Raw genomic sequence first — 20775 nt, forward strand, 5'->3', positions numbered from 1 at the left:
GACTTTCTAAACACCATTTCGTTTTCTATTTGTTTCTATAAGACACTTTTTTACATTTGCCTAAAAAAACTTGTTTTAGAAAAAAGCGTCAACTCGTGCTTTTCTTTAAAAAAAAACATGATCCTTTTTTAAAGAAACATCTTTTATTTCTATTTACAACTCTAGTTGTAGTACTTTTGCAGTTGTTCAACTATACTCTTGATAGAAATACGAGGGAGATTCAGAAGATAATCTTAAAAATACGTCCATCCAATACGAGTTAAATACGAGAACTTGTTTACTACTACTAAAAACTGTTGCTATGTTATAGAAGCGGAAAATAAATCATTATAAAAAATATCGCACAAATACACCATTTTAAGCAATATAGCAATCTCTACCTATGTTTTTCATTAGTTAGTTGGTTGAATTTGTTTAGCATTCCGTTCAGTACCGAGGCTAGATGAGACATAGAGATACAATTCAATGTGGGATCCTCACCACTAAGAATCGAACCCGGATCTCCTGCGCTGAAGGCGCGTACGCTAACTATATACCCACGAACGAGTTCTCATGTGTTTTCGTATCTCCAAAACAGTTTGAGATAACATATTGTTGTAAACAGCATTACGATTTTTGCGTCGTTTTTGAAAACCGCCTATGCGATTGGATATATTACTTATCCGAACACTTTTCGAAATAAGGCCTGTCGAAAAAAAGTAAAATTTTCAACCCCTTGTAATTTGTTCCTGTTTAATCGAAATACTCCTCTTTCATGGTCATATTATTCGACACTAAAGATGTTGATCACATTATTGGATTTGAAATGCACCGTCGTTCTCGCTTGCGTTATTACTGCTGTAGGGGCTCTCAAAATTGGGATGTTTGTGATACTGCAGCGTCCTTAGTTTGTAACACTGAATAAAAAAAAAAAAAAAAAAACATGGTATTATAAATATTCGTTTAACATGTAGATCTGAAATAGAGAGATAATCTCATGTAAACGTCATTTGAAAAATGCTTATGTACACTTTATGTTACGTTAGCAACATTGCGCATCTGCTGGTATTGCAGGATAGGTCAGACAATTTCTCCCTGTCGATACGTGCATCGTACATAATTTCTTTCTTTCTTTTTACTCTATTATTTTTATATGTTACAAGGCCATTTCAAGATAAATGATCCACCCTTTATGTATTCATTAAACAATTATGATAGTCACTACCAGTTTCACTAACTACCAGTAAACTTACACAAAGTAAGGTGTTTTGAAAGAAAAATAGACACTTTTAAATGCTACTACTGTATATTACAAATTAAAGTTTTATATATAATACTTCTTGTATAGAATAATGGTTATAATGCTTCGGTACGATTGGATCCTGGTTCAGTTCCTGGAAAAAAGGCAGAAAACTGTTGGTGTTGTCCCAGAAGTTTACACTCAGCATTCATCAATAATTTATTATCGAGTTTAAATTTAAAATTTGACTGCATTTACATAATGCAATAACATTTTAAATAAGGAAATAACTTAAGGGAGAAATAATAAAGAGGTATTCATGCATCCAAAAATTTCGGGCATGCATTGACTCATGAGTCTAGAGGTAAATAATCAATTCTTTTCAATAGGATGCGACCACCACCACTTCTTTAATTATGTTTTTTTTTCTTTCTTTCACGTAAATTAGAAAAAAAAAACTTTACCACTACTTCACTACTTGGCATCAGATATGAATCACAGCTAACAGTTCCGCATTAATTTCACGTTACATTTTCAATGTCCGTATTTCATACATCATATAAAAATTGATAACTTTAGAAAGCAATACTAACGAATCTAGTCTTTTATGCGAAACCTAGGTTCAGTTCCTATTCTACGCTAAACTGTAAGTCGCCGTCTCACATACTCCCATGCTGAAAATGGACATTAAATAAATACATTTAATGACATCTATATAATTTATTTTCCCTTGAAAATTAGAATAATTTGGAATGTTCATGAACTGAAATATGTGTTTTTACACACAACATTCCATATCAACATTCTACAACCAAATGGTAATATTTACAATCTCCAGAAATATATAAAATGTAGAATAACATTCTACAGAAATATATAAAATAATTTGTATTAGATATGGTAAATCATTTACAAGATAATGTCTCATATACAATTTCCAGACTGAGATTGTGTTGGATGCAGTTTAACATCTCTTTTCAGCACCCGAATGCTACAAGGGATTGAAGCTGGGCCTTCCTCATATAAAAAGGACTAAACATATATTCATTACGGAACTCTCTTCAGATTAAAGGTTATCCAATGAAAGTAATATATAATTTGCGTTACATATAATTATCACTCATACATTCATTAAATATTGATGTATTTATAATTTATAGCAACAAATATTTAAACAGATTTAAGATATCACACCAAATGGACTAATATACCTGAGCAGACATTACTTGTCCGAAATCATCTACGCATTCTGGCAGACTAAGCCATCGCAGTTTTGGAATCATCCATGTAACGAACGAAGCTCCTGCCTTCAGGATGGCCAAATCTCTCCTAAAAAGGAAATAAAATTACCATTCTTTAAAATATATTGCTTAAATTTACATATTAGATGTTACAAGCAGAAGTATATATATATACAGATGGTAATAAAAAAAATGGAAACACCTGTAGTTGGCAACACGTCAGATGTATGGGTTGGCAGTGGTGTCGTGGCGCCCGCAGCGCCGGACCGCTGGTGGTGGTGTGTTAGGTCGGTCTCCATACTACGTCAGGCGCAGTGGAACAGCAGTGTCCAGTGGCTGCAGCAGACGGAGGTAGTGTAAAATGGGAGACCTCTCAGATTTTCAAAGAGGGCAAATTGTTGGTGCGCGGTTATGTGGAGTAAGTGTGACGGCAGTGGCTACTGTCTTAAGTGTGTCGCGTGGGACAGTGTCGAAGGTGATGACGGCCTACACAACACACGGGAAAACCACATCGGGGAAGCGGAACAGTGTGCAGAAGAAAATCATGAGTGACAGGTCACGCCGGATATTAAAGCGCATTGCCACGCAGAACCGTCGTGCCATTGCGGAGCAAGTAACGGAGGAACTCAATCAGCACCTCCCCAACCCTGTTTCGACAATCACAGTCCGCCGCGAATCACATGACATGAACTTACGGGGTCGTGTTGCACGGGCCAAACCGCTCACCAGGGACCATAACGCTTTCGCACGCCGCAAATGGTGCCGCGACCATGCAACTTGGACCGTTGAGGACTGGAAACGTGTGATATGGTCGGATGAGTCATCCTTCACCCTATTCCCAACCACGGGCCGTCTTTATGTGTGGAGAACGCCCAAACAAGCTTATGATCTGCAGTGTCTCTGCCCAACTGTGAAACATGGCGGCGGCTCGGTGATGCTTCCAGGATGATAATGCACCCATTCACACAGCTGGCGTTATTGCAGCGTGGTTTGAGGAACATCGGGATGAAGTTCAACACCTTCCCTGGCCCGCCCAATCCCCAGATCATAACATAATTGAACATCTGTGGTCCGTCTTGGAAACACGACTCCGGCGACGATTTCCATCTCCATCCTCTCTCACAGAATTGGCCGATGCCCTGCACGAGGAATGGTGTAAAATTCCACTTGCTACCATTCACGACCTCTATGCCTCCATCCCACGTCGCATCAAGGCTGTTCTGAAGGCGAAAGGTGGCCCGACACCATATTAATCTGGTAAGTTGCAATTTCGTCCAGGTGTTTCCATTTTTCTGATCATCTGTGCGTATATATATATATATATATATATATATATATATATACAGATGGAAAAGCACATAAAAACACTATGTATACATTGGTCAATTCAAACGAAATAAACATCACAGAATGTGTATCTATAGAGGGCATGCTGATCTTAGTTTCAAGGTCCCAGGACACTGGCCGCCGTAAAGGAAATCGAACCCGGGATCACGTGCACCAAAGGAACACGCACTAGTCACTAGACTAGCGGGGAGAGCTAGTGTATATACTGCTAATTATTTCGAATTACATACTATTTGCAAAGTACCTATTAAGAAGTGATATATTTTTAAGTCTTTATGGATGAATGTTAGAATAAACATATAGTAATATTTAAATTCTTCTATAAGAAAGATATGAACCGCCATTATTCGACCATTAAGTTAACTGACAACTGCTTTGGAATCAAGTACTAGTTAATCATTTGTTGAACTTACATATGAAATTTTCTTTTACTTACTTCATTTAAGTCTTTTCAATCATTCTTTACCTCTAAATTCCAAATAAATTGAAAGCTTTATTTTTATACACATTATTTTATTTTATTTATTTATTATTTTTTGTTCTGACATTTTGTTAGTTTTTTTTTCTTCTAAATCATCAAACCGTCAATATCAGTGTAATTTACCATCGCCATAGCGCCCACAATTTTGTCAAAATATGACAACATGTAAAATTAGCATTTTACTAGTTTCTTTTAACAAATGCGCTAAATGATATTGACATAGTGAATAATGTAAAATGTAGCCTCACTTACAGATTATGCCAAAGAATTTTTTTGTGTGTTACCAGAAAAGTTGTGGTTAAAAATGATTTTATTATTATTATTATTATTATTTTCTTCCAATAATTAAAAATTCTCTTTCGGAATCCAAAGTTTTACTTCCGAACTATGGGAATCGAACACATGTTTATATGGTCAATGAAATACTTGAAATGGTACGCGGGATCTGCATGTGTCAGAGGTGCCCACAAGGGGGGGGGCTATGACGCAAACTGCGTCATTGAAATATTTGGGGGGGTTAAAAATCTAATAAATATGTTTGATTGGGGGGGTAAAATTAATCGAAAAGAAGATTTTTTCATGGAAGAACACCTACGGATAGACAATTGGGGGGGTGCGTCATGGACATAAGGGGGGGTGGGCACCACTGGCATGTGTTATATATCGCTGAAAAGGTCACACCGAGTACACCTCATATGTGAAATATCTCGCTTGAATGGGCCCTGTAGGGGGCGTGGCGACCATTTGAAGATCGGAACAGGGCACGTTCCGAAACACCAAAAAACATAGACATAATAGGAAGCTATGATGTAATTGTTTTGAGATGTGGTATATATAGGTTTAAAAGATAGCTGAATACGAATCTGACATCAAATGTTTACAAATCAAAATAGCGGATCCAACATGGCGGACATAAATTACAAAAAAATCAAGCTATAGATCTGATATTGGTATATAGAGATAGATATTCGACGTCGCTATGTATGAATCGGATAACAAAAGAGCAGAATTCAAAATGGCGAATCCAAGACGGTGAATAAAATGCAAAACACTGCTATGGAACTGAAAGCGGGTAGGCAAAGGTCTTCATGGAGGTGGAGTACGAATCCAATTTTATAAGTGCAAAATGCAATATGGCGGATCCAATGTGGCAGAAAAAACTGCAAAAGTACAGAATGGACATATGTGTATCGAGACGACATGGGCTCCGTCTCGATCTTGTCTCAATTTGAGAAAGCACATCTCAGTCTTGAATTAGGCAGAGACAAGATCGAAACTAATCTCGGTGTCAGAGCCATCCCTACTCATGAGAGTGGACATCTGTCATACATATGGCTCAAAAGTGTACACGGCATAATGGGAAAAAGAAAAGACAGCTGTGGAAGTATAAAGATGTTTTAAACTCCAACGCCCACTTTTCACTGTCATTGTTCGGATTTTCAGATAGTATCTGCAAGTAATCGCAACATACCCTACAGGCGCCATTCAAGCTAAATGTTACAATTGTAAAGTACATGTGGTGCGAGTTTTTCAACGATATATACACATGTCGATCCCTGCGTATCTCTTCTGGAGCAGCGGAGGGAGTTAGTAGTAAAATAATTATTGTTTATGATTGCAATCTGTTCGTATCATAAAACTTTCATTTGTGCTACAAAACCTGCCCTGCATTCCGTGCCTCATTTTTGGCATGATTGTATAGCAAAACACGCTCTCTGTTTATTGTAGAGCATCACCTGCCCCTACTTGCCCCGTTATGTACTATAGATATTTTTCTACTACATGTGTAAGGATCACATTATGTTCGTTCTGTACATATTTTTTGCACTTTTTCTCCGCCACTTTGAATTCTACACTTTTGGTATTAGATTCAACATATAGCGACGTCGAATATCTCTATATACCCAATTTCAGATCCATAGCTGTTTTTTTGTAATTTGTGTCCGCCATGTTGGATCCGCCATTTTGATTTGTAAACATTTGATGTCAGATTCATATTCAGATACCTTTTAAACCTATATATACACCACGTCTTAAAACAATTGCATCATAGCTTTCCATTTTGTCTTAAGTTTTCTGGTGTTTCAGAGCATGCCTTGTTATAATCTTTAAATGGTCGCCACGCCCCCTACAGAGTCTATCCAAGCTAGATATTTCACATGTGAGGTGTACTCGGTGTGACCTTTCCAACGCTATATAACATATGCAGATCCCCGCGTACCACTTCAAGTATTTTCCTTGTGATTGTTCACTGAATTGCGACCACCCCTCCACAGAAGAAAGTGTGGCCAGCCGCCGAGCTGATTACATGACCACCCCAATTGGTATTATTGCAGAGAAAGAACACACTCCAGGCTAGATATTGGCAGACAGCACACTTTTATAATGGGAGGCGGGCAGGATTTATTCGCATTCCAATAGGGCATGATTGTGGGTACCCGAGCAATAGATGCGTCAATAACCTAGACAGCACTATTTCTCGGATGCGCCCATTCCTGTGTAGTGAAGGTGTACAAGGAGTGGGAAGAAAACGGAGTAATGGTCTCCAAGAGACGGAATTGCAGGGGCATATGGCAGTTCAAAATGTTGGGCGAGCGTTGCGTCAAACAGCTCGTGAAAGCCAAACGATCCATAAGTGTCCGGGGATTACGTGATCAATACAATGGTGGATGCACTACACCTATATCCCACGCAAGTATACGACGTACACTGGCACGCATGAAATTACACAGCAAATGCCCCACTTGTCCCCCACTCTTTAAGACTCGTCACCGTCGACTTCGTCGCGCTTGGGCATAGGAACACGCTAATTGGACTGTGGATGATTAGAAAATGATGTGTTGGTACGATAAATTACGGTTTGTGTTGCTCTTTTTGGACGGGCGTGTGCAAATGTGACGCCAACAGCACGAAGCTATGAATTCCTTGTGCATGGTGTGTACTGTACAAACAGGTTGGAGCGGCTGTATGGTTTAGGGATGCTTCTGTTGGCATGGACTCGGACCGTTGGTGTGCATGGACCACAATGTGACATCCGTTGTGTATCTGCAGGTGTTAACGGATCACGTACACCCTACAATGCAAAACTTCTTTCCACATGAAGATGGCATTTTCCAGAGTGACAATGCACGGTGCCACCAAGGCAGGACTGTACTTGCTTGGCTTAAGGAGCATTCCACGAAGCTATACTATGTGAATTGGCTCTCTAATCACCGGAATGAATCCTATAGAACATTTAAGGGACGTTGTGGAACGAGTTCTTCGCACCATGACTCCTGCACCGACATGTGTGGGCTCATTGTGGGATGCCATCAGGAATATATGGTGTCAGATCCCCGTAGAAACATTAGCAACTACAAGAATCCATGCCACGCCCTGTCTAGGCCGTCATCTGAGCAAAAGATGGACAAACAATGTATTAGATAGGTGGTCGCATTCAGTGAGCACTCAGTGTATGCAGTGATTTTAATCAATATGTTGAGTTGATTTTGAGTTTAACGCCCCTTTCAGCAGCGAGACTATATGAGACGCGACCTACTGATTAACGTCGAATACGAACCACATGAGCTCCCGCTGGGGATCCAGCTCTCCCACGCCAAAGGCGCGTATGCTAACCGCTTAGCCACGAAAGAGCTCTTAGTCAATGTGTGTTTTATAAATACAATAGCAATGTATTTCTTTACAAACATGAGCATACTAGTTGTCATAAATGCAGAAAGACCACCATTTACAAGCTATGACAATTTAGTTTAATTTGAAAAGAGGAAACGTTGTTTGGTTGGTACAAAATTTGTCCCAGAAAAACAAATTTCTATTACTCTAAAAATTGAATAAATTAACAAAAATACCAATGAAACAATTAAACAAAAAAATTTCGATTTAAAAGAAAGAAAAAATAAAAATACAACAATGTTCCTCTATAACCATAGCAGCATTTTATTTATTTATCTTCATTTTCCTCATTGCTACACCAACACTTTCTTTTAAATTCGCTTACTTTCTCATCTTCAACAATCCTCTACATATATATATATATATAAATTCTTCTACTTCATCATTCTCTTTCCCCTTTTTTCTGATAAATTCTTTGGTAGAGTAACGCAGCAAAATCTTTGGGATTGAAAGAATATCATGGGGTTTGCGTCGTGAAATATGAAGGAATTTGTTAGAATTCCCCCAGCCTTCACCTCATCATCATCCACTAGCAAGTAACTTGATAAAGTATGGCAGCAAAACCTTTGGCATTAAAGGAATTCCAAAAAGTTTGCTAAGTGAAATATCAAGGAATTTGCTAGAATCTGGTTCTCCGGCGTAAGATCGTATGGTGCATATGATCTTACGTCCCTCTCCAATCAAAAGTAGGCCCTCACAGACGGTGGAGACCTTGACTAGGTTGTGGGGCTTTCAACCAACATATGCCTGCACCAACCTTCTAAATTTGTTTCGAACAATAAATAATACTTGTAATTTTCTTTTCAGATTTACAATGTATCTAGAGATGTTTAAACCACATCATTAGTTATGGACGTTATAAGAATTAAAGGCGACAAACCTGTATTGAAAATTGGAAGTATATACTTATTCAAAAGCTGTGAGATGAAATCAACATCACTTCCACACACATCTATTGGAAAACTCCGTTACGTTTTGGTAAATTAGTTATTCCCCGTCCGTATGCAGCACACGCTTTTTCACCACTTTAAACTTCATCCAGGAGTAGTACAAGTAAAGATTTCATATTTTCGTTACATGTTATTTCTTGCACATTGTTAAGTTAACACTATTCTTAATTAAATTGTGTAACAACAAAACATAAACTTGAATATTTCTTTTAAGATTCCTGTTTAACTTATTTCACTAATTAGCGTGTATTTGTTTATGTCCTATAATAAGCTAATTTTCTAAGTAAATGGTTGGAGTTTACCAACGTTGATTAGATTACCATTGGCCACAACACATCCACTCGCTTCTGCTGTTTATTCTCTCATTTTCTCCATTTATCACTCCTAGAACATTCTCATAAAACGGAACTCATTTTAACGGAATGGAACGGAGTTCATTTTAGTGGTATGTAGAGATTTTTACGTGAAATAGCCTGCACCTCTGCCGAAAATTAATGAGATCACAGCAGCTTCCCAAAACGTGGATAGCAAATAGCTAGAGAACAACTGACAGAACTATTTTACTGATCCTTCTCTGAAGGCTAATTTCAAAAGAAAATGTCTCAGCATTTGAGCAAACATCAGTGATGAGTATGAACAACTTACAAGGGAAGTACTTGAAGTGGTACGCGGGGATCTGCATATGTTATATATTGTTTGAAAGGTCACATCGAGTACTCTTCACATGTGAAATATCTCGCTTGAATGGGCCCTGTACGGGGCATGGCGGCCATTTGAAGATCAGAACAAGGTACGCTCTGAAACACCAGAAAACGTGGATAAAATAGGAAGCTATGACGTAATTGTTTTGAGACGTGGTACATATAGGTTTTAAAAGGTAGCTGAATATGAATCTAACATCAAATGTTTACAAATCAAAATGGTGAACACAAATTACAGAAAACGAGCTATGGATCTGAAATTACGTATATAGAGATATTCGACGTCGCTATGTATAAATCGGATACCAAAAATGTACAATTCAAAATGGCGGACAAAATGCAAAACACTGCTATGGAACTGAAAGCGGGTACGTAGAAGTTTTCGTGGTCGCTGAGTACCAATTCAATGTTAAAAGTGCAAAATGTAATACAACGGATCCAATGTGGCGGACAAAAAGTGAAAGAAAAAATGAATAGAACGAACATAATGTAATTCTTACACATGTAGTAGAAAAATATCTATAGTACCTAACGGGGCAAGTAGGGGCTGGTAGTTTTACAATATCAGGGAGCGTATTTTGCTATATAATCATGCCAAAAATGAAGCATGGAATACAGGGCAGGTTTTGTAGCGCACATGAAAGTTTTATGATACCCGCTCCAGAAGACATACGCGGGGATCGACATGTGTTATATATCATTGAAAGCTCGCACCGATTACACTTTACAATTGTAACATTTAGTTTGAATGGCGCCTGTAGGGTACGTTGCGATTATCTGCAGATACCATCTGGAGATCCGAACAATGACAGTGAAAAGTTTAAAACATTGGTGTTTAAAACATTGTTATGCTTCCACAACTGCCGTGCAAACTTTTGAGCCATATGTATGACAAATGAGTAGCGATGGTTCCGACACCGACACTTGTCTCGATCTTGTCTCTGTCTAATTCGAGACCGAGATATGCTTTTCCTAATCGAGACGAGAGCGAGACGGAGCCCATGCTCGTCTCGATACACATATGTCCATTCTGTACTTTTGCACTTTTATCCGCCACATTGGATCCGTCATATTTCATTTTGCACTTTTAACATCGGATTTGTACTCCACGGGCACGAGAACCTCTACCTACCCGCTTTCAGTTCCATAGCAGTGTTTTGCATTTTGTCCGTCATCTTGGATCCGACATTTTGAATTTTACACTTTTGGTATCCAATTCATACATAACAACGTCAAATATCTCTACATATCCAATTTCAGATTTATAGCTTGATTTTTTTTTTATAATTTGTGTCCACCATGTTGGATCCTCTATTTTGATTTGTAAACATTTGATGTCAGATTCGTATTCAGCTACCTTTTAAACCTATATATACATACCACATCTCTAAACAATTACATCATCAAGTACTTCTCTTGTAATTACAGATTTTGCTTGGGGGGAACCCCCGATACAAGTAGATGTTCATGTTTTCCACTGCTACATTATTACTTTATTGATTAAAATGATATAAATCTCGAACTCAGGAGAAACAATATTGCCACCAGAGTTCTAGATGTTTCCTTTGGTTTTATTCAGAATAATACGTACCATTACCTCAACGTAAAACTCTTTGTAGTCAGATTACTCCAATCGTACTTTATTTCGGTGCAGAACTAATACGTATGAACAAAAGTTAAGTTACAATTTAGACAATATTTAAAAATATGTTGTTCACTGCCACACTTTATAATTAATGGATGAAGCTCGTTCTCTGTAAGAAAGTAGTATTTTTTAATAATATTAATGGTAACGTGCAAATAGAATTTTATGTTTAATTTAATTCCATTTTTCTTTTATGACTATCTTCATACTGTAGATTAATCAATTGTTAATTTTGAGGTGTCGATGGCTCAGTGGTAGAGCGTTTAACTCTGGTGCGTGGCCTCCCTGATTCGATGCCCGCTCACGCCAAGTGAACTTTATGGTGGACAAACATCGTGTGCGTGAGTTTTCTCCCGTTTCCTCCCGCTTTCATCATTCTACCATTTCATTCATTTCTCATCTCACCGTCTCCTTTAGCCTACACGGCATAGCCGTGGGACGTAAACCTGCAAGATTTCATTTCACTTCATTTCAATTGTAAATTTAATCAACTGATTTTTATCTGAAAATACATTCTATTGAAGTAAAGGAACATTTAATTTTTTTTTATTTCTGTTCGCTAATCAGTTCTATAAACAATATTTATGTAATCATTGTCAAATTAAATAATAATCAGAGAAAAAATGAAATGGAATAAAGCTTAACACAGGTAGCGATAGTAACACACAGACAACTGGTTGCATAATAACAACATTAGAGCACATGGGTTGTTCAATTTGCCAAGACATTACTTACTTATACTCAGCAAGAACATGTGCAGTGATGCGTCATAGTGTTGAATCACTTGTAGGTCTATATGTGAGATCATCTCGTTCTATTGTGTTAGATAGGTTATCCTTATGGAAGTCCAATAGAAAAAAAAAAAAAAAACCTACAAATCAGGCGAACAACGAGAATATCGACAATGTGAAGGAGCCAGGAAAACCAGTGCTATGTATAGACGATATCTTAATAAAAAGAAAGTGTTGTAGCCACAGAAAGAAATAAAACATACCAGACAAAACGCAGTACTATCTAGGTTCCTCTGATCATTTTCTACGAATACTTGAATCAAAAAAAAAAAAAAAAAAAAGTTCCCCACATTATGGTTCGACCCTCTTCGAATTGAGGAGCTTCCTTAGCAACGAAGTCCAGATGTATGTACATAGAAGCAACGAAGTTCAGTGCTTCTATGTACTTGAGACGGATGATTTGTAACGTAACTCGCATACACCACAAAAGACGATTCGTTGTCATTCTACAGCAGTTTATGTAATTTACATAACCGCAAACTAATCCACTGATGTACACTGGACCTGCAACGGCAGACAAAATAAGGAGAACCAACTACACAAATATTTTCTCCAAGTCTTTTTGCAACCGTGTAAATAAGAGAGATACTGACACTTCATTTAAATAAATACGATCGACTCAGCCCGAATCTGCATACGAACAGAAAGGCAGGGTGGGATATATATATATATATATATATATATAGAGAGAGAGAGAGAGAGAGAGAGAGAGAGAAAGAAAGAATATTCTGTATTCGACCGTCGATGAGCCATCATCACATCATACAAAAGGAAACAAAATGTGAATATAAAAAGTAAATAAATTAATAAACCTACAACAGTCTAAAGTAAAATAAAGAAACCGTCTCGCACGTCTTCCTTAACTAGATGATATAACTATCCTTATAGCGTGACTGAATTCATCTAGGTGATGTGAATTCGAGCGCCATTTCTGTGCATTATGCAACCGAGAATGAAATGAAATTTTGAGTTTTACGTCCCACGGTTATGCCGGTTAGGCTAAAGGAGACGGTGATAATGAGTAATGAATGAAATGGTGGAATGAAGAAAGTGGGAGGAAACGGGAGAACCCCGAGAAAACCCACGCACACGGTGTTTGTCCACCACAAAGTTCACTTGGCGGGAGCAGGGTTTGAACCCGAGACCCCTAGCACCAGAGGTGAACGCTCTACCACTGAGCCACCGCGGCGCAACCGAGAATGAGAGCAACCATCGAAATCATATCGCTGAGACAAATGCATTGTCATTGTAAGGTTATTTATAAATAAAATCTATTAAGCTATCTATCAATTAGTTAGTATACCTGAGTAGAGTTTCAATCTGTGGATGAAGCACTTTTACAGCCACTGGTACTAATTCCTTTGCACTTTCACACCCACTTGCTGAATTATCTTGTAGATGGGGATTTTTTCTGTGTCCTAGTAAGAATAAATAATATTGACTGACATATGGCATACTTCTTCCTTATTTTACTTTAAAAACTGCTGAGATAACAAGGTGTTGAAACCCATTGAAACAGTATTAGAAATTGTAATTTAAGTTATTAATTGGATCGTTCTCTGAATCACGATTTAGAGATCCATTCTATGATTTAACATTCCTTTCTTTTCAAAAATGTATGTTTTTGTGTTGATGCAATCGAATAAATATCTTTACTATTTTGAGAGCGAAAGTAAAATAAAATTAAAGAGTTAAACAAACTAAAGAGTAACAGCTACTGTAGACCCATAAGGAAACATGGGGAATGTGCTATTTTTATTTAAAAAATATACATTCTCATAGGCCTGTCCTTAGAGTAAATACCATGTCTACTGAAATGATCTTTGAGGTTACAGCATCATACTTGCCTGATATTAACACTATTGTTGCAGCTGTATACAGACCAAATGCTGAATGTAAAGATTTCAAGTTATTTATTGACAGAATGAACAATCTTCTAGAACATTTAAGTACTTTTAACTCCAATATTATTTTATGTGGTAACTTTAATGTAGATTTTAAGTTGGGGAACAACAAAGAAAGTATTAGGTTAAATAATGTGTTCTCTTCATTCAATCTAGCTATTGTTACTATTGAAATTCCAGACCTAAAATTGGAGGTGATAGTTGCATTGATAATATAATTACTCTTATTGACAGGTTTATTGATAGTTCAATGTAAAAACTGCTGTCTCTGATCACTGGGCGGTCTTACTTAAATTTGAGGTGTTTTTTCTCGAGGTAACATATAAGACTAGTAACAATAAATGTAGGTTAAGGGTCGGCCTAATGAGAGAAGAAAACATAACAAGATTTCACGAAGTACTATCATTAGTTGATTGGAACTTTATGTACAGCTCTTTGCATGATGCTAAGGACAAACTAGAATTGTTTATGTCTGTAATGTCGTTCTCAATTGAATGTGCGTTCCCTGTGAAATATGCTATTTGTAAGCCAAAAAAACCGAAATCTACTAGAGTTAAGAGTGAAGAAATTGATAGACTCAAAGCAAAATGTGAATTTTATTATGAATATTATAGTAGTACTGGCTCAAGTGTCATAAAGAATTTATATAAAATTAGTAAGAAAAAGTTATATAAACTAGTGGGAGAAACTAAGATTAAAGTTAATGATAATACCATCAACAACTCTAGTAATAGGTCTAGAGCAATGTGGAATATATATATATATATATATATATATATATATATATATATATATATATATAAAAGAAATCAAGAAAAAGAAATTTATCCTATATACAATAACATTAAAAAAATCTGATAACCAGCTGAATGCGTCTGAATTTAATAATTTTTTTGTAAACAAAATTGGAGAGATACTGAGGGAAGTTTCATCATACTCTCATAATAATGATTCAGGTTTTTATTTAAATAAATTGTCCAAACCTACTACTACGTTTAATTTCCATTCAGTTGAAGTAAAAGATATTGAGAAAGCGATTATTAAAATGAGTAGCAGTAGATGTGAGGACATTGATAATCTTAGCCCTATTATGTTAAAATATAGAGTAAATTTTATAAAGCAACCTTTAATTCATATTATAAACTCTTGTATATTAGACTGTTATTTTCCTGAATGCTTTAAATTAGTAAAAGTATACCTATAATGAAAAGAAGGAAATACATCTTCTCTTGATAACTATAGATCAATTTCACTGGCTCCAGTTATATCTAAAGCTTTTGAGATTGTTTTGAATGAACAGATTGTTGACTATTTCGAACATAATAATTTATTTAGTAATTCTGAATTTGACTATAGATCCGGACTAGGTACTGTTAAGGCTGCTGTCTCATTTTTGGTAAATTGTATTACTGGGTTGGGCAGTAACAACTTTGTTCATGTAAAACAATATAATCTATCAAAAGCATTTGATACTGTGTCTAATGATATCTTGTAATAATAATAATAATAATAATAATAATAATAATAATAATAATAATAATAATAATAAAACTAGAATTCTGTGGTTTTTACAATGCAGCTCTGTCACTTCTTCATTCGTATTTAAATGGACGATCTCAGAGAGTTGTTTATGAAAGAAAAGAGTCTAACTTGTTGCCTGTTAGACACGGAGCGCCTCAGGGATATATTCTTGGTTCGATTCTTTTTATTATTTATATTAATGACCTTCCATACAATTTCGCCTCACCCTTCGTCAATAGTTATTTATTTGCTGATGATCTCAATATCTATGTCAACTCACGAAAAACAGACTCAGTTCAGCCTATATTAAACATCACCTCAGATATTATTAAAGACTGTTGTACTTCCAACCTGCTTTGTATTAACTCTGACAAGATCAAAGACTTGGTGCTTACCTACAATAACAAAAATTCAAATGCAGAACTTAACAAATATTCCGTTCCTTTTTTGGGGTTTTTAATTTTCAATCATTTGAACTGGGACGACCATATCTTTAAAGTGGAATCTAAAGCTAGTAAAGGAGTTTATTTAATACGCACATTAAGATTGTGCGTAAGTTTAAAAATACTTAAAACTGCTTACTATGCGCAATTTCAGTTATTTAAGTTATGGAACGATACTTTGGGGTCATCAGTCCTCCATCAAAAGCCAACTGAAAATACTAAAAATATGTGTAAGATTAAATGCCTGGTATCCCTAGTCGCGCACATTATGCGTCAAGCTTTGTTAAATAGGAATTATGACACTTCCTGCAATTTTCATATATCAATGTTTGCTTTATAACAAAGAAAACAATCATATTTACAATGAATTAGGATATTATCATACATATCAAACGAGAAACAGGAACCGTTTAGGATCATTTAGATGTGAATATAGTAAGACACAAAAAACCTTTTACTATATGTCAGTTTAATTTTATAATTTTCATTCTATATTTTTAAGAGAACTTCCACTTCTGGCCTTTAAAAAGCAAGTACAGAAATTACTTATTAATAATTGTATATAGTGTTGAATTTTTCGAATTCAAAAATATTTTCGTCTGTTACACAGTGATCTTTATTTATATTATGCTTTGTTATGTAACCGTAATTTTTTAAACTATTATTTCTGACGATTGTAATACATCTGATGTTCTCAGATGTTTCTGCAATAAAATGTATTATTATTATTATTATTATTATTATTATTATTATTATTATTATTTAAATATTGAGGTCTTCGAGTGATGACCCCTGAGACACACGCCTTTCCAAGAATGCCTATCTTTTTTTTCCCTATATTTTAAAACATCACATCTCGAAATTTAAAAGTAATGTATCATACACCGTTGAAAATTTTGAATCTTCCTCTTTATATTGAGATATATTTTACATTCAAATAATATGGTTGATTTAAAATATGCATTATGTACTGCATGAAATTCACAAAAAGTAAAAAGTTGACAGAACATATAGCATATATAAGGGAACACACAATATATTCTGTTTATTATATTTGTTTAAATTACATTTCAGCACGCACTTTACCAGTTTATCGTGTTGTCTTTTTTATTTTTTTTTAATTTTTTTTTTATTTTTTATTTATTTATTTTTTTTTTGACGAACAACTTTGATGCACGATTCTTTACACTTTAGAATGTCTGTACTGGTTGAAACTATAATGCTAAAATGTTAACAGATGAATACATTTATGGCAAACTGATTCTGCAGTGGAAAAATACATTATTAGTCTCCTCTTCATTTGGATTATTGATTACTCTTCAAAAAGACATTATCCAATTTCCTCTTCAGTTAATAATAATAATAATAATATCATCTTATACTCTTACATTATCGCTTTTCCTTATACATTTATTTCTTACTAACCGGATTAATAGTAACAAAAGTTTAGACACATTTACTTTGTATTTCCTACAAATGAAATAAAACTTGTATATTTCTAACAGCTGAATCATCAGGACAATTAATCATCGATTACCTAACATACCATATACGCCTGTCCAAGGGCCACACCCGTGTAACGGTCCTCCATTCTATTTCTTCACTCATATTCCTGGTTTTCAAACTGCCCGTGTAAAAGCCCCATATCCAGTTTGAAAAGAAAGCAAATAAATGTTTGGAAGAAACTTTTACGCATTCTTGTGACTGATTCAGACCTGTTCGCAAGTAAACAACGCGCTGTTGATTTCATAAATCACGGCGCGATAAGTGCAGATAGGCGCAAACGAACAAAAAATTAGACTCCTCTCTTTCCTGCTTTTATAATATCCTCGACTTTTAAAAACCTGCTTGTTGAATGAAGGATGAACAATCTCACTCCCGCACTGCACATTGAAAGATCGGAGGTGGAAATTTTCGAAGGTCGTTCTGTCAATCAACCACTTTCTTTAATGTATTATGATTCATTCTATAGAAATCTTGTCGAAATTAGATGCGAGAGTGGGAGAGGGAGAACCGATAAGCTATGTTTGAGAAACTGGAACGCAGCCTTCTTTAACCACAGGTGATTTATAACTAGACAATATCTGGGAGGAAAGATCTGAGCAACGGGGAAGAAGCAACAGTTTTTGATTTAGGTGGTGAAAGCAGGTGTTCCTTAATAAACATGAGGAAGATTGCAAGTTGTACAGCTGGATTCAAGCTTCGAGTGGTGTAGTTTGCTTTTTTTAAAAACTAGTGCTACAGGAGAATTTAAAATGGATCCTAAAAACGTCCGAAGACGGTGTACGAATGAAGAAAAACTGAAGAACACAAACAGAAACAAGCGGGCATTTCGGGGCAAAACTTTCAAGTTTCCCAAAGCGGAAAAAATATTTGTGGAACGTTCGTGACATGTATAATCGAAGTTTCGCCGTTACGAGTGAAATGTATCAAATAAAAGGTTGAGTGCTACTCGAGAGGAGAACATCGGGAGTGGCGATTTCAAAGTAAGCAAGGGGTGGCTACGGCGCATGATGAGAAGAAACTGCTTGAGGTTTCGTCGTCGTACTATATATACCTATATATATATATATATATATATATATATATATATATATATATATATATGAAGTTTTAAACCTCCAATGCTTTGTGATTCGGAAGCTCCAAGAATACTGTTATTTGCTCTCACAGGTCGCAAACGCAGACCAAACTCCAATTTGATTTGATCTAGCGGAAAATTACACTATAAAAGCAAAGGAGGAATAGTCAGAGACTGCTGAAAAACTGGTGCTGAAAAACAGAGAGCAACAGTTATGTTGGCTGTACGTCTCACGCTGATGGAAAGAAGCTTCTCCTATTTGTAGTTTTCAAGAGGAAAACGTTGCCATTATTGTTCTGGGATAGATCAAAGATACCTTTGTTCTTGACTGGATCCGAAGTATAACGGAAAAGCGACCAGGGAATCCCCTTCGCCTACGTTCTTTGCTGGTACTCGACAGTTTTCGTGGTCAATTGGCTGAAAATGTTAAGGATCGACTGCATTAGGGAAAGACAGACATGGGTCGTAATACCTGGGGAACTGACAAGCATGCAACAGCTGCTGAATGTTCCTATCAATAAACCATTAAATGCAGCTTTTTAGCACTACTACAGGAATTGATTAACTGCAGGGACTACAGGGATTACAGTGGGAGACCATTTGAGGCGCGCATCGTTAATGGACGTATGCAACTGGATTTTGTCATCATGAAAGACAGTTTCCGAGGACACTGTACAGAAAAGTTTTAAAGTGACAGGAATATCGAATGTCCTTGACGGCACTGAAGACGACTGCATTTGGGAAACAATTATGTCTCTAGAAACCGTGACGACAATTTTTCATTTGATGAACACAAAGAACAGAAACGACTGCCTGCTAGTGGTTTTGTGTCGAGTGCGGATATGAGCTTAAGTGTGTGCGTGTGCTTCCGGGGACTGATATGATGTTCTACAATTTATGCCATTGGAATTAAGTGTTTGTAAATATATTTCTTATTTGAATTAACGAGAAGCACGAAAACTTACGGTACTCTCTGACAAGAATCTTCTCACATGTTAGAAGGTGGGTGTTCCGTACTATCGTAAGCATGGAGACACCTCCTCTCTTTAAATTTATTTAATTATCCCATCAAAGTAGAGGTTTTAAGAACGCATGGTGGGGCACCAATTTCTTAATAAAGTTCAGCTTGTATTTAATCGGAGTGCCCACGAGAGGTTTTGGGGCTCCGGAATATACCCACAAGAATTTGGGAGGTTCAATACAATACTTTATATATAAAGTTTCGGATGACTGTGTTAAAAATTATGAGTTCGGGTTTATCTATATTAAATAAGGGAGAATTACATTATGTACTGAGGAAAGAATCAGTGTGCATGCGAATTAAAGGGGAATACTCGCGATTCCTCCTAGCAATTCTCTCTGTACTTATAGATATATACATTGCCTTTATATGCAGCTTATTGAAATCCGTATGTTATTGTTAACCCTCTCCCCTCCGACTAAAAAATAAAGAAACCTTTGTAATGGCCTTTCTCTTGATCAACTTTGCGGTCGCAAAGAAAGAGCTGAATTGAAAGGCTTGTGTAACAGCCTTATCCTTGACATTTGAAGACAAAATCGGGGGAAAAGGTGGGACCTTTACACGAGCGTATATGGTATTGTTAGATTAGACATAACCTTTCGAAATGTTATGTTAGATGTAATACTGTATCTGAGTTCATCCTCTAATACAAGTGATTGCAGAAACTCACCTTCAATACTGTCTATCGTCAAAGATTTAATCTTCCTTATTTCCTCTGTTTGTTTTAGATTTTCGTAATACGATCCAAAGAAGTAGGTGATACCAGTCTGTTCTAGTCCTAATAAACAAATATACTATAAGTCTTATTCTCCGCTCAAGAGCATAACAAAGAGGCACAAAAGCATATGATTTATTTTAAGTCTTGTAAATTCTTATTGCAACTCTATATGAAGTAAACGAATACGACAATGTCAGTTGAATAAACGACCATTAGAATCACATAGTAGCATACAAACATGTTTAAAGTTATGTTCATACTTCTTCCAATCATTATAAAAGAAAGAATTTTATATGCAATTACTATTTTTCAAATTTTTATGTATATTGCAGATCATATTAGTTTACATATAAACTGAATTTCTAACAACGCTAAAAGCAATGTCCAGATGTATTAGAATCTTAAAAAACACTCTGAGTTTTACGTCCCACGGTTATGCCGGCTAGGCTAAAGGAGACGGTGATGATGAGAAATGAATAAAATGGTGAAATGAAGAAAGTGGGAGGAAACGGAAGAACCCCGAGAAAACCCACGAGCACG

The 20775-nt window shown here is 36.1% G+C and overlaps 1 protein-coding gene across 4 annotated transcripts in view; it reads right to left on the minus strand.

The window, feature by feature from the left end:
• LOC145680719 (putative aarF domain-containing protein kinase 2) overlaps positions 1 to 20775 on the minus strand; it is a 71227-nt gene that overhangs the window by 33925 nt on the left and 16527 nt on the right. For 3 of the 4 annotated variants that reach the window (XM_081751657.1, XM_081751655.1, XM_081751658.1), the window contains 3 exons: positions 20188 to 20295; positions 13351 to 13465; positions 2431 to 2548 (listed from right to left, as the gene is read on the minus strand). In XM_081751657.1, coding sequence (XP_081607783.1) covers positions 2431 to 2548; positions 13351 to 13465; positions 20188 to 20295 — 341 coding nt within the window. The remainder of the gene's footprint in view (positions 1 to 2430; positions 2549 to 13350; positions 13466 to 20187; positions 20296 to 20775) is intronic. The other variant, XM_081751656.1, reaches the window with a different exon arrangement.

This window comes from Thermobia domestica, chromosome 3 (genome assembly GCF_964235325.1).
Source record: "Thermobia domestica chromosome 3, izTheDome1.hap1.1, whole genome shotgun sequence".
NCBI lineage: Eukaryota > Metazoa > Arthropoda > Insecta > Zygentoma > Lepismatidae > Thermobia > Thermobia domestica.